Source organism: Syngnathoides biaculeatus, chromosome 7 (genome assembly GCF_019802595.1).
Source record: "Syngnathoides biaculeatus isolate LvHL_M chromosome 7, ASM1980259v1, whole genome shotgun sequence".
Taxonomy (NCBI): domain Eukaryota; kingdom Metazoa; phylum Chordata; class Actinopteri; order Syngnathiformes; family Syngnathidae; genus Syngnathoides; species Syngnathoides biaculeatus.
In genome coordinates, this window is record NC_084646.1 from 23,730,214 (window position 1) to 23,745,988 (window position 15,775).

Genomic DNA, 15,775 nt, shown 5'->3' on the forward strand with positions numbered 1-15,775 from the left:
AACATGCAAACTCCACACAGGCAGGCCCGGGATTGAACCCGGGACCTTAGAACACTTTCAGATGATATCGTTCTGTTGGCTTCATCAATCTGTTTTCTTCAACACTCAATGGAGTGGTTCACAGCCTAGTGTGAAGCGGCTATAATGAGAATCAGCACGTCCAAATCTGAGATTTCAGTCGGAAATGGTGTAGTGCCCTCCTTGGGTCAGGGATGACATCCTGCCCCAAGTGGAAGAGTTCAAGTATCAAGTATCTAGTAGTCTTGTTCACAAGTGAGGGTAGAATGGAGTGGGAGAGCGACAGGCGCATCGGTGCAGCATATGTAGTGATGCTGACATTGTATCAGTTTGCTGTGGTGAAGAAAAACGTAGCCAAAAGGCAAAGCTCTCGATTTAGTGACCGATCTACATTCCTACCCTCACCTATGTTCAGGAGCTGTGAGTCATGACTGAAAAAACAAGATCTGAAATACAATTGGCCGAAATGAGATTCCTCCGTAGGTTGTCCAGGCTCTCCCTCAAAGATAGGGTGAAAAGGTTGGTGATCCTGGAGAAGCTCAGAGTAGAGCTGCTACTCCTCCGCATTGAGAGGAGCCAGAAGAAGTGGCTGGGGCATCTGATTCGGATGCCTCCAGGATGCCTTCCAGGTGATGTGTTCCTGGCACGTTCCACCGGGAGTAAACCCCGGGGATGACTTAGGATACGCTGGAGAGAAACGTCTCTCGGCTGGCCTGGGAACACCTTGGAATCGCCCTGAAAGACTTGAATGAAGTGCCTGGGGAGAGGGACGTCTGGGCATCCCTGCTAAAGCTACTGTCCCCACGACTCGAACTTGGATAAACTGTGGAAAATGGATCAATGGATAAATGCATTTCCGATGATGTGTTAGCATTAGCATTAAGCTAACAGACCAAAGGCTAAGCTATGTTTTTATTGTAAATGCGCGTGATATTCTTCTGTTTAGTTTGAAAGTAGACTTAAACTGGGAGTGGCATTAAATGGCAGGAAGCCCATTTTATTGAAATATTGTTCACTATTTTCCAAAGTGCAGCATACTGTGAAGTGTTTTGAGTTCAATGCCACCATACAGCATTCATAGCGCACGTTTGCGCTCACAAGTCAAAGCAAAAACAAACAAGCAAAGGCCCAATAGACTGCTTGTATCTTGAAAAAAGTCAGGTCATTCTTATCTCAAGGTTCCACTCTATAATCCAAAAGATGGATGGAAGTGTTTGCAATTATGTTTTACTCTCCAAAACGCTGTGGTCATGTGAGGCAATGGCCAAGAGGACACAGTTTAAGCAGCCCCTTACTTTGTGATCCTGCAGTTTGCTGCTTGCACGTAACTTCCTGTGTACCAGATGTCACACTTTGCCACGTTGTTGGAGAAATCAGACTCCTCGACGAGTTTATAGGGGTTCACAGTCACCTGAGGAATATGCAGAAAACTTGCAATGTGTGTACCGAATTTTATGCATCTTGTTGCATTTGCGTTACCTGGAGTGTGTAGTTTCCAGGCGGCACGTCGGTGATGTCAATCCATTGGCAGTCGATGTTTGCATGGTAGGTGTCATAACAACCGGGACTTAGCCCCTGACCGATAAAAAACAAACAAAAAAAACCCCCAGCTTGTTTATCTACACGTTCCTTAACGACAAGTGTGTGTACTACCAAGTCATCTGTGAGCAGACCTGCGTGTGTGCAGTGCAGGCAAAGCGCCTCCGCACACCACGGTCACATGACGTGTCCTCCAGACAGAAACTGGCTTTGTGGCCCTCGGCCACTTTGTGTCCATTGGAGGGATCCAGCAGGTCGTAGTTACTGAAGGCCTCCATGCTGTGGTAGTGCCTTCAAACAATTACAGACAACAAATACTGTAGATTAAACCATGGAGCAGATGGTAGGAAGACAGACTAAGAGGTAGAGATTGCATGAATAAATGTTGGATGAATTGAGCAACAAAGATATCACCAAATGAACAAAGGAGTGGATGAAAAGAAAAACATGAAAATGAAGACAGAATTGACAAATGAAGTAACAAACATATAGAAACAAATCTGACCCATATTGTAGATCGAACTAACTTCTTCTGCTTTTACTTTCGGCTTGTCCCGTTAGGTTGGCTGTCCCTCTAATGAGCTCATTTCTAATCCTATCCAACCTGCTCACTCTGAGCGAGAACCTCAACATCTTCATTTCTGCGACCTCAAATTCTGCTTCCTGTTGTTTCTTCAGTGCCACTAGTTTCTAATCCGTTCATCATGCCCGGCCTCACCACTGTTTTATAAACTTTGCCCTTCATCCTAGAGGAGACTCTTCCGTCCACCTTCCGCCAACTGTTCCACCCCGCTTGGACCCGTTTCTTCACTTCTTTACCACACTCTCCAATGCTCTGTATTGTTGACCGCAAGCATTTGAAGTCATCTACGCTCGCTATCTCTTCTCCCTGGAGCTGCACTCCTCCTCCTCCGCCCTTCACATTCATGCACATATATTCTGTTTTACTTTGGCTAATCTTCATTCCTCTCCTTTCCAGTGCATGTCTCCATCTTTCTAATTGTTCCTCCACCTGTTCCCTGCTTTCACTGGAGATCACAATATCATCTGCGAACGTCATAGTCCAAAGGGATGCCAGTCTAACCTCATCTGTCAGTCTATCCATGACTACCGCAAACAGGAAAGGGTTCAGCAGGGATCCCTGATGTCGTCCCACCTTCACCTTAAATTCTTCTGACACACCAACGGCACGCCTCACCGCTGTTCTGCTGCCCTCATACATGCCCTGTACTCTTGTAACATATTTCTCCGCCACACCAGAGTTGCGCATGCAGTATCACAGTTCCTCTCTTGGTACTCTGTCATAGTCTTTCTCAAGGTCTACAAAGATGCAATGTAGCTCCTTCCGCCTCTCCTCAGTCCTTTCATGTCCCACTTCTTCGCTAATCTCTTTCCTTGGATGACTTTCCGTATTTTGGGGTTCCACCACCATGTCTCCTTCTCCCCTTTCCTATTAGAAGGCACCCAAAGTACTCTCCTGCCTGCCTCTCTGACTACCTTGGCAGTAGTATTCCAGTCTTCCGGGAGCCCTTCCTGTCCATCTAGAGCCTGTCTCACCTCTTTCAGAAAGGCCACACGACATTCTTCCTTCCTCAACTTCCACCATCTGATTCTCTGCTCTACCTTTGTCTTTGTAATCTTCCTACCTGCTACCAGAGTCATCCTACACACCACCATCCTATGCTGTCGAGCTACACTCTCTCCCACCACAACCTTACAATCAGTAGCCTCCTTCAGATTACATCATCTGCACAAAATATAATCCACTTGCGTGCTCCTACCTCTGCTCTTGTAGGTCAGTCTATGTTCCTGTCTCTTTTGGAAATAAGTGTTCACCACTACCAGTTCCATCCTTTTGTGAAGTTCACCACCATCTGACCCTCAAAGCTCCTTTGCCGAATGCCGTACTTACCCATCACTTCTTTATCGCCCGTTTCCTTCACTAACACGTCCATTCCAATCTGCACCAATCACAACGCTTTCTCTGGGATGCTCAGGACTACTTCGTCTAGTTCCTTCCAAAATTTCTCTTTCAACTCGTACCTCTGCTCTTGTAGGTCAGTCTATGTTCCTGTCTCTTTTGGAAATAAGTGTTCACCACTACCAGTTCCATCCTTTTGTGAAGTTCACCACCATCTGACCCTCAAAGCTCCTTTGCCGAATGCCGTACTTACCCATCACTTCTTCATCGCCCGTTTCCTTCACTAACACGTCCATTCCAATCTGCACCAATCACAACGCTTTCTCTGGGATGCTCAGGACTACTTCGTCTAGTTCCTTCCAAAATTTCTCTTTCAACTCGTAGTCACATCCTACCTGTGGGGCATAGCCGCTAATCACGTTATACACAATACCCTCAATTTCAAATTTCAGCCTCATCACTCAATCTGATACTCTTTTCACCTCCAAAACATTCTTAGCCAGCTCTTCCTTTTTTAATAACCCCTACTCCATTTCTCTTCCCATCTACTCTATGGTAAAAGAATTTAAACCCTGCTCCTAAGCTTCTAGCCTTACTCCTTTTCCACTTGCTCTCTTGGATGCACAATACATCAACCTTATAGACAGAACTAACTAACTATCCATTTTAGCACTTCACTTGGGTGATCCAGAGGCTAATTTAGCTGACTTTAGGTGAGAAACGAGGTACAGCTTGGACTGATCACAAGCCAATCATTAACCACACATCGACAAACAATTATTAAAATGTATACCAATTTAGATTTTTCAATGTTTTCAATGCACCTAAGATGTTTTTTTAAACTTTGGAAGAAGCTAGAGTATCTATACCACAATAAATAAAATCAACTAAAGTATGATTGATAAAACAAATCATTAATACAAATGAACTAATAAAGTTAGAAAGAATAATAAACAAATAAACAAAGAACAACAAAAGCTGAGAAGGAAAATCACTGAATGACAGATGCAAACATCCGAACAACTGAATTGACAAATGATAGAATAAATGATGGCTCCTAAATACAAATGATAGGGAAAATAAACAAAAGAGATAAAAAAGCAAGTACAACAACAGTAAAGAAAACAAGCAATGCATATGAACAAAAAAAAAATCAGGTACTGAAAGCTAGACTTGTACTAGTACTACACTAGTACAAAGGAATGAAAAAAGCATAGCTGTCAACTAACCGATGACACTTGTGCCATTCCCACTCGTGTCTGGACTTCTTTGGGAGGAAATCCACAGTTCCTTGGTTCTTCACACGCTGGGGGAACCTGAGTAGAACCCTGTAATCCAGCTCACCCACACTCGGATGGTATGCAGACCTGCACGTCATAAAATGTGATATTGTGTTATGTACATGTTGGCAAATGTTTTGGGGGAGGGGGGCAGGTGGCTAACAGAAATATAAAATACAGTCCAAGCGCGGGTCTCAATATTACCGGTACTTGCTTTTACAGCTTTACCAATTTCATTCATTTCAGGAATTGTTTGTTTTACTTGGCAAACCGATCTTTGGAGTATGACAGCTGGTGTGCTGCTCAGCTACCAAGTCGGCAACAGGCCAGTACACATCATAATGCAGTGGAACTCAAGGGGAAGACGTTTTCTCTCTTTGTATATGAATCAGGAGCAGCATACTGGATGAAATAATCAAATTGTTTGCAGTGTCAGATAGCAGCAATAGGATACATTTCGCTAGCCACTGGTAGTGTAGAGCTTCACATAGCCGATGAAGGTTCAGCTGGTGTGGGATGTTATTGTGGGCAAAAAGTTCATCCATGGTTTCATCAGACCATAAACACTTTTTACACATATGTTTGGGAGATTTTTCAAAACATCTCAAATGTATTTGGGTTTAATCTGAGGTACTTTAAATTGTGTCAGGTGTGTGCCTACCTTGATATATGGTGAAGAAACTATATTTGCACCCTGAACACCCTGCTATATTGCAAGTTCTCCCACTTGGAAATCATGGAGGGGTCTAAAATTTCATCATATGTGCATGTCTACTGTGAGAGAGATAATCTACAAAGAAAAGTCCAGAAATCACAATGTATGATTTTTGTGAAGAATTTATTTGTGTGATACAGCTGCAAATAAGTATTTGAACACCTGAGAAAACCATCCATCCATCCATTTTCTTCGCTGCTTATTCTCACGAGGGTCGCGGGGAGTGCTGGAGCCTATCCCAGCTGTCAATGGGCAGGAGCTGGGGTACACGCTGAACTGGTTGCCAGCCAATCGCAGGATACATTGAGACAAACAGCCGCACTAACAATCACACCTAGGGGCAATTTTGAGTGGCAAATTAATGTTGCATGTTTTGGGGATGTGGGAGGAAACCGGAGTGCTCGGAGAAAACCCACATAGGCACGGGGAGAACATGCAAACTCCTCACAGGCGGGGCCGGGATCGAACCCGGGTCCTCAGAACTGTGAGGCTAACACTTTACCAGATTAACCACTGTGCCGCCACCTGAGAAAACCAATGTTAATATTTGGTACAGTAGCCTTTGTTTGCAATTACAGAGGTCAAATGTTTCCTGTAGTTGTTCACCAGGTTTGCACACACTGTAGGAGGGATTTTGCCCCACTCCTCCACACAGATCTTCACTAGATCAGACAGGTTTCTCGGAAGTCGTTGAGAAACACGGAGTTTCATCTCCCTCCAAAAATTTTAGATTGGGTTTAGGTCTGGAGACGCCACGCCAGAACCTTGATATGCTTCTTACAGAGTCACTCCTTGGTTTTCCTGGCCGTGTGCTTCGGGTTATTGTCATGTTGAAAGACCCTCATAGACAGGTGTTCAAATACTTATTTGCAGCTGTATCACACAAAAAAATCGTTTAAAAATCATACATTGTGATTTCTGGAGTTTTCTTTTTAAATTATCTCTCTCTCACAGTGGACATGCACCCTACGATGAAAATATCAGACCCTTCCATGATTTCTAAGTGTTAGATCTTGCAATATAGCAGGGTGTTCAAATACTTATTTTCATCACTGTAGCATTAGTTTAATTGTTTAGTTTTGAAGAAACACACCCCTGGTTACAAGAGGGTGTGCACAATTGTGCAACCACATTTTCTCATTTGTTCAGTTTTACTTCCACTTTTGAAAATTGCCTTGTAGAGGTTACAGGGGCACATGAGTGGTGGAAATGTTTGAAATGTCTTGATCCTGGTCTCATTTCACAAAAACCTGGCCTATCGATAAGGTTGTGTGGACTATATACAAGAGAAGATCTGAGAAGTATTGTTTGAACAACCACTGTGTGTGTACTTGCATATGCTGTATGATTGTTGTTCATTCTTATAAGAATAGTAGGTCACCTTGAAATTGTATCAGGTCTTGTAGATAGTGTTTTTAACTCCAACTTTTTGAAAGATGAGCACAGTGGTCCAGATCAAGTGCTTTCGCGGACCATACATACATGGCCCACGGGTCTTAGGTTCTTTGCAACTGTTCTAGTTTGATGCAAAGCGGTATGATTAGGATAGAAAACAAATGGACTTGGACTGATTCCACAGTAGAGCTTGTGTGATGCACAATGCGACGGGAAAGAAACGTACCTGGACAGGCAGTTCTCCTCAGCGGCGCAGCGGAGTGCAAACATCTGCACTCTCTGGATGTATGACACAGCTTGGATGTAATACGGGTCAGGAATCAAGTCTGGGAGACCTGTGAAAGGCAAGCCATTATCAATGTTCCGAATATCAGTCTTTCAATGTCCAAGGAGTTAGGACATTGTATGTGCTGATTGAGAATGATGTTTATGATTATCAACATGGCGACATATTGGTCCAATAGTTAACACGTCTGCCTCACTGTTCAGCGGTTAGCGATTTGAATCTCAGATTGGTAATAGTAGCACGCAATTGTCAGGTAGTGGAGTTTCGCTTTACGGTACCCTTAGCCTAGTTATACGACTGGGCCCTTGTTGTTCTACGATTTGACTGGTGTTTCCTAGTCCTTCTACTAGTGCACCTTGATCATTCAGTTAGTGTTGCAAAATGTAACACAGTAGTTTAACCAGTACAGCAGGGGTGCTCAATGCGTCAATCGCAAGGCAGTTTCGGTCGATCGTGACGGCGTGCCAAGAAAAAAAAAAGACATCAGCTGTATTTTTTTTCACTTTAAGCTCACCGCGCACGTGCAAACAACGGCACTTTGTACAGGAAAACACATTGTCAGTGGGTTCCCCCCTATTTTAAGCTCTTAGTTATTAATGAAAAAACGGCAGCCAATAAGGGCCCATGCGTTTTTTCATCACAAAACATAATTTTGACATATACAGCTTTTTGTAACTCCCGCCATGAAAATCCTCTTGAGGGATTTGTTTTCGAGAAGAAGCAGGAAGTGACGTAAAGGACAGAAGCACCCCAAGTGGTTAGTTTTACCTTCGTGTTAGCCAAAATGCCGACTCGTTGCATTGCTGGACATTGGTTGAACACTCGGGAGAATGGATTTACCCTTTCATAAGTTTGCAAGAGACCTGGTTCGTTGTGAAAAATGGGCTCGACGGTGTTGTTCATCGCATACTGAGGCGGCTATGAACAACACCCTAATGCAGCCCAGCTCGGCTCCGTGGTAAGCCACCCCGGTGCCGAAACTGAGCCACACCGGCCAGCTGCGATGAGGCGCAATGACTCACCTCCGTCGCAGAAGTGGATCGAAGTGTGGACCCGCGTTCGCCAGTCACAGCTTCAGCAAAGGCTGTGCGTCGGGCTGGCTCTGAAGAACGCAGCCGACAATGCCTCACTCAGGCGCGTGCGATGACAACGCAGCAAAGCACCCCAGCTCGACGGTGTTGTTCATCACGTACTGTGGCGGTTATGAACAACCCCCTAAAGCAGCACGGCTCGGCTCCATGATGAGCCACCATGTATTTTTCATTACAATATCTATTTTAGAATGTTTATAGGGATGACACTTGACCTTTAAGAAATCTCAACAAACACGAGTATGGATGCTGCAGTAAAGAAGACAAAAACACATCACTTTCATACAGAATGGGAAGCGGACTTTTTTTTCACGATGTCATTTTCGAAGTGTGTTTGCCATCTGCCAGTGTAGTGAAATGATTAGCGGCATTTTTGAATTGTTCATGGAAAATACGACACTGACGTTCCGCCGAAAAGCAAGATGGGAATGAGAAAAGTGAACGAACTAAAATCCCAATTAGCCGCACAGCAGTCACTTTTCACATAATATAGTCCAACAGCGAAAGTCGCCACTGAAGCATCATTCCGGGTTCGTCACATCATCGTTAATAACAAGAAGTCCTTCCAAGATGGAGAGATGGTAAAAGAGGCATAGCTGACTAATTGTTACGATGTTTTAAAAGTAAGGCGGGAATAATATCTTCAATAAAATCTCTGCAGCTGTAAAGGAGTACAGTTACATGGTGTTGTGAAGCCATGGCTGATGTGTGGAAGGACATCTCAGATTGTGAGTGTTTCTCACTGCAGTTGGAATAATCCACTGACGTCAGTGACACAGCCCATGTGTGCATTTTCATTCGTATGGTGTTTAGTGATCATCAACGTGATCTCAGATAGTTACAAAAAATGTTTAAAGTTAATCATGTTGTGTAATATTGGCTCATGCGGTTATGCAAGGCACACAAACACATTTACAAATAATCCTCAATATACTCTGAAATAAATATGTTTTGCATGTTTGTAGTGGGTAGATCTTTGTGATTTGGTCATTCTATTTCATCATTTGTCATTCTAAAAAAAAAAAAAGAAAAAAAAACAGGCATCAGCCCCCCACCCCACCATCGATCGCGAGAGGCTGACTGCTTGAAAAGTAGATCTTGGGGTAAAAAAGTCAGGGCACCCCTGCAGTACAGTATTGGAAAAACAAACATCACCAAGAAATAAAGAATCAACCACTGTACCCGAGTCGTTCTACTAGTACACCCTTGGTACTCAAACTCGTGCGCAGGAATGTCATACACTAGTGAAAGGCAGGAGTGGAGTGCGGTCGGGGGGGTGTCACTAGTAAGACATTTGTCGTACTAGTCGTCTACGAGTGCACCAAGGTTGTTCTAGTGTGCAGAAATGTCATAAGGTAGTGGAAATCAGTTGTAGAAAAAAAAAGTAAGAATAAGAATAGAACAACTTTGTACTCGTATGCACCCTATAGTTACTCTACAAATGGAGAAATGTCATAGACAAGGACAGTCCTGGATAAAAACACCACTCTTAGATGTAGTCATTCTAGTGCACCTTATTCGTTCTACTAGTTGCCACTAATTGTTCTGGTGCGGACCGAAATGCGTCATCAATTAGTGGCCAATTGTGTTAGTAGTAAAGAGGAAAAAGAGCGCACCAGTAAAATAAAAGCTCAAACGTGTGTTGTACCGTTATGGAAGAAGCTAGTACTGTGGCCCCGTCCTGGTCGAACCACTCCCATGTGGACCCTGTTCCTTTGGTCCGGAGGGTAAACGTTATAAAAGATGGAGTTCCTGTGATGGGAACCGTGCAGATCCCTCCGTGACTGGTTAGTGTCCATGGTGGTGCGGATCGGGTCAGTTCTCTGTTGAATGTAATGTACCTCGACCAGATTTCCCGACAGCGTCGCCTGTGGGTCACTTGGTTCCGGTTCAGCTCTGCGCTCCGTCGGCATCCCTAGTTCGGGTCTGTGCATCAAAGACGGCGTTGGTTGCGCAGAGGTGCTTGTGTCGTCTGCAGACGCGTTTTGTCCTGCTCCAGAGAACTCCTGACCGGCTAAGACCGCTGCGCTTTTGGGCGACCACGGTTCGTCCCTTGGAACCGAATTGTGACGCGCCTCAACAGCGTCCACGTGACTGGATGCTCTCGGCAGAGGCTGGAGGTGACCTCGGTTGATGGTGGCCACCAGGACTTGGGTTCGGCCTCTAGATCGGGCGGGTGCTCTGTACTGGGTGCCCGTGCTCAGTAAACTGTACAACCGTCCGTTGTTCTCCCACTCGATGCGCTGCTTCCAGGGGTTCGGCCGTGCCCGTGCAGGATAACGAAGCTGTGCACTGCTCAGCCGCACCAAAATATGCGGGAGGCAAAGCAGCAGTACGAAAGCCAACTTCTCCATCTCTAACAAGGATGACTTCTTCAGTCCTTCTTCCTTTCTTCTGGCTTGGAGGAGGCCCAGTCGAGTGGAGCCCAAAGGTGGAAGTGTGTGGGCTGCAATAGGGTCCTGTTATAAACACACAAGGCATTCCGTCACAGCTCCGTGACACATTTTGGGCAAATGTTTGTCTTGAGACTATAATGAGTCACTTGACAGCACACAGTCAACAGGGGCAGACCTCCGCTCAGGAGACTCATTGATTTAGAACAGGGGTGGCTAAACGTTGGTGCTAGGCGAATTACCACATTGGGTTTTAAAAGACAGAAAGATAGGCCAAGTCATTGACAAGATCCATCCATCCATTTTCTTAGCCGCTTATCGTTACCAGGGTCGCAGAGAGTGCTGGAGCCTATCCCAGCTGTCAGTGGGTAGGAGGCGGGGTACACCCTGAACATTTCGCCAGCCAATTGCAGGGCACATTGAGAAAAACAGCCGCAATCACAATCACACCTAGGGGCAATTTTGAGTGGCAAATTAATGTTGCATGTTTTGGGGATGTGGGAGGAAACCGGAGTGCCCAGAGAAAACCCATGCAGGCACGGGGAGAACATGCAAAACTCCACACAAGTGGATCCGGGATTCAACTCGGGACCTCAGAACTCTGAGGCCAACACTTTCCAGCTGAGCCACCGTGCCGCATTGATAAGATTGAAAAAGCAAATTGAATTGTGTCCAGCCATTTTTCTTCTTCATAATGAGACTATCGTTCATGCATTTTCCTTATCACTGAGGTCACTAAGGTCACGGGCCTGCTGGAGCCTATCTTAGCTATTTTTGTGCAAGAGGCAGGGTGCACTCTGAACTGGGTACTTGCTAATCGCAATGCACATAAAAACAAACAACCATCCATCCATCTTCTTAGTTGCATATCCTCACAAGGGTTACGGGGCGTGCTAGAGCCTATCCCAGCTGTCAATGGGCAGGAGGCTGGGTCGACGCTGAATTGGTTGCCAGCCAATCCCAGGGCACATAGAGACAAAGAGCTGCACTCACAATCACACTTAGGGGGAATTTAGAGTATCCAATTAATGTTGCATGTATTTTGGATATGGAAACCAGAGTTCCCGGAGAAAACCCACGCAGACATGGGGAGAACATAAAAAATCCACACGGGCGGGGCCAAGATTTGTGAGTGTGATTTGTAACCACCAGTTGCTCCACCGTGCCAGCAATTTAGAAAATGTTGGGAAGGGGCTAATAGTTTTTCATGGCAGTGTGTATGACCTCATCAACGTGGGAATTTTCATGATTCATTAAAGAGTAACTAGCAAGTTGCACACAACCTTTAGAGATGAAAGGACAATCTCCTTGGCAGAGGTTGTACTGTGTGTGTGTGTGTTTCTTTTGGCTTGTCCCTTTCGGGGGCAAATATTTTTTACGCTGGATGTAATCCACACCCCCAGTGGGATTTGAACCTAAACACTAAACAACATACTAAACAAGTGCTCTAACCACTGAGCAACGGGGCCTCCAGAGGTTGTACTGTACAAGTAGTCATTTTCTGTGTTAAATTTATAATATTGCTAAATGCATATCAATAGCAGATCAGGATTCAATTTGGTGAAATAGGATTGACATGACAGATTCTTTATCAATGGCAAATTTAGATTAAATCAGTTACCGTTTGGAAAGGTTTCATGTCGACCCGGACCAGCTTTAAGATTGGTGAAAAAAAAATCACTCTGGACACTCCCTACATCACAGGATATTTGCTCCGGGTAATCTTTTGGAGACAACCGCCAATTGGGCCTTCAATGACATTGAAAGATAGACAGAAAAAGAGAAATATAGAGGTAAAAAAAATGCTTGAAATTTGCTTTAGTTTTCACATTATGGTAGCTGAAGTGTGTCTCCCACAAGCCATAATGCAGTTTTTCAACCACATGATGGCACTAAAGGTGCACCACGAGCAACAGCTCAGTATAGGCTCACTTAGTGTTACAAAAAAACAAACAAAAAAAAAAACACACGAGCTGCATCAAGAATTAGGCTTTGGAAAGATGCTCACTTTTTATTAGCACCGTCCAATATACATTGATTTAAAAATGTTTTTATAACTGTGACTTGTAATCTTTTGAAGCGCACTCCATTGTGGGAGCTGTTTTTAATGCTATGAATGTTTTGTATTTTTTTTTTTTTGGTAGCAGGGCACACCCATCCATCCTTTTTTCGTTCGCTTATCCTCATTTGGGCCTCGGGCCTGCTGGAGCCTATCCCAACTAATGGCAGGGTGGAAATTCCATGCATGTTTTGGGGATGTGGGAGGAAACCTTGAGAAAGGGCCAGATTTTTCCTTAGAACTGTGAGGCAGATGTGCTAACCATACAGCAGGAGGGCACATACAGGTATTAGATAAAAAGAGGAAAAATTCACAAAAACCTTTACACTTATGGTCACTTCTGTAATTAAAGGGGAAATCCAGGGGTTTGCATTAACAATGTATACAATCATCCAATATGTAATATACAATATGTTTTAAGAAGGTTTTTAATCGACAATTACGAATTTTCTGGGGCGCTGCCATTCTTGAGAGTCACATGACCTATGTGGAAGGATGTGACGTGTTACGTGCCGTTCCAAACGTTCGATTACATGGGACACCTTTATGCCCAGCGCTGATTTCTCGGATTTATCCTCATCTGATGAAGAAGTAGCAGTATCTGTTGATCGGGAAAAAGGGTCTTTCCTGCTGGGTCCTATTGTGGCCAGTTCATTCTGTCAACTCCCATCGGAACGGGAGTAGGACCCAAATGCAGGACTCGGAACCATGCAAAGTAGTTCAAGGAGAAACGTTTATTATATGCTGAGGTCGGGGATCGGGCAGGCAGTCAGGTGCAGCAGCGGTAGTTGGAACGTCGGGCGAATAGAGCAGGTGAGCGGGCAGGCAGGAGTCGGTACACGGGAGAACGATCAAAGTAGGCAGAAGTATCAAAGGAGTCAGGCTCACAAGGGTGGTCGGCGAACAGGCGAAGGTCGGTACACACAGGTTGTCGATCAGGGATACGAGAGTGCTGGAACGGGACATGAAGCTCAACGAACTGGCGGGGACCAAACGTCATCGGGGTGATATAAATACACAGCCTAATCAGGCTGCTTGAGGCGCAGGTGTGCACCTCCCAATCAGAGAAACCGCGGACACCCGCACAGCCCGGGCTGGAGCGGCAGGATCATGACAGGTTCAGGTAAAGGAAAATAGCAATTACTTGTTGATTGAATGTTAATTTACCCAAATTGAAAAGAAAAAATTATAGAGTGAGGTTCCCTCTAAATTGTTAAAGTAATTATCGTGATATATGTAGCTACACTTTTGGCACATATCGACATCCATTCATGATGTTCACGTTGACACCTATTAAAAATGAAGACTTTTCGATTTATCCAACGTGCATGTTTTTAGGTTGCGGGAGTTAGCTGGAATCGCTGGAGAAACATGGAAAGCACACTCACGAGATTCAAACTCCGTACTTTAGTCAACGACTGCAACTCAAATTATAGATCCAATAATGAGCTGAAATGCCCCTTCCTCATGTACGTGTACAGTACAATACGTAAACAATAAAAATAGTACTCACAAGGTTCACGTTGCACCCCTTCGTGGACAAGCTTCAGTCCGAGCGTCCTCTCAATGAGGTCTGTTCAGGGAAACGTCTAGAAAGCTTTTTGTTTCTCTGTAACGGAGCTTGGAATAATATAGCCAACCCGGTTCACGTTGTCTTCCATTAGTCTATTCACAGGAGCACCCAGGGATGACTGACATGCATAGTTTGTGACCTTGATGACTCTTTACCCTGTTTGAGTGTACTTGATGAGGCCATTTTAAATGTGAGCGTGCGCTCGTCTGCAGGTTTGACTCACTCACACTACTGTCACTTTTAGCACCGGGAAGCCAAGCCAGCGGCTTTTCCGACCACATCCACCTGTTAGGGCGTCACAACAATCCCCTTGTCACTTCGTTTCCACAAGACATGCATGTGTCACATTGCACAAAGCCACAGCTGATGTCAGGGCTACTGTTTCAGAAACGAGTGTTTATAACAAACACGCACAAATGACATGTACTTGAGGTACTGTGCTGCATTCGCCACAGGCGCTGTTGATTCAGTCTCAACTCATTTGCCGTCAGAGATGGGAAGCTAAGCCACGTCCATGGATTTGAAACTTGTGTGATATGTGTGTATATTTTCTATCATTAGTTTGACCATTTTTGGGAAGGGGAGGTGTGAAGTTGTCTGACTGGTAGCATGGTTGCTAATGACTGCAACAGAAAAAAGGGGCTTGTTGGTCTCATCTGATGCACCAACAAACTTGCCAAGCTTTCTGGGATTTGTAGGATTGCCGTTCCATGCGGTATATCAGGGGCCCCACAGGCCCGGGGTAGCCCTCAAGGACCAGATGAGTAGCCCATGAGTTTGCTCTAACACTTGTTCTCCAGTGATGGGACATCGTGATTTTCTAGAAGTATTGTAGACGGGATTGTTGGAAAATGTAAACACGAGGAAATATTTACAGATATAAGGTGTTGCATATTTATATTTATGTTTACTAATTAGTAAGAGAAATCCTTACCATAAAGAGTTTCTTCACAGATGAGTAATTATCATTAATTATTAATCACATATGATTAAAGATAATTTGAGCTCATTTGTAATTTCAGAGGTGTCTATCAATATGGTAACCCTTCACAATAATCAGTACCCCAAGTGGTAGGTCTAAGTTTCAAAAAGGTTGGTGACCCCTGCGCTCAACTGACGGGCCAGCTTTCATACACATTTGACATGATCTTGTGGGCTAAATATTGTTACAAATCTGGCCCACGAGGCTGAGTTTGACATATCTGGGTTAGGGCATCTACTGGGGGCTTAAGCCCCCCACTCCCACCCCAAATCTATAAAAACTAGTGGCGGCCCTGGACAGCTTCACACATACACTATAAGGAAACCTTCTATTGCCACATTCACTGAAGTTTTTTCTTTTTTTTCCTCATTTTCTTAATGATTCAATATTACTGCTCCATCCCCACGGGTGTTATATTTTTAGAAATTACTGCCTAATCAAGTGTTGAAAATAGCTATCTCTTGACAATTACTGTAATGGCTCAAAAGGCGGAAAAGTGATTGCTTTGTAGATGGCCAGAATT

At 44.4% G+C, this 15,775-nt stretch overlaps 1 protein-coding gene across 1 annotated transcript; it reads right to left on the reverse strand.

Annotated features, from left to right (window-relative positions):
- Positions 1 to 1,309: 1,309 nt before the first annotated feature.
- loxl5a (lysyl oxidase-like 5a) lies at positions 1,310 to 10,599 on the reverse strand. The gene is made up of 6 exons (XM_061826112.1): positions 9,894 to 10,599; positions 7,095 to 7,203; positions 4,708 to 4,845; positions 1,692 to 1,848; positions 1,498 to 1,593; positions 1,310 to 1,429 (listed from the first exon to the last, which is right to left on the reverse strand). The coding sequence occupies exons 1-6, from the start codon at positions 10,597 to 10,599 to the stop codon at positions 1,310 to 1,312; spliced, it is 1,326 nt and encodes a 441-aa protein (XP_061682096.1).
- Positions 10,600 to 15,775: the final 5,176 nt, after the last annotated feature.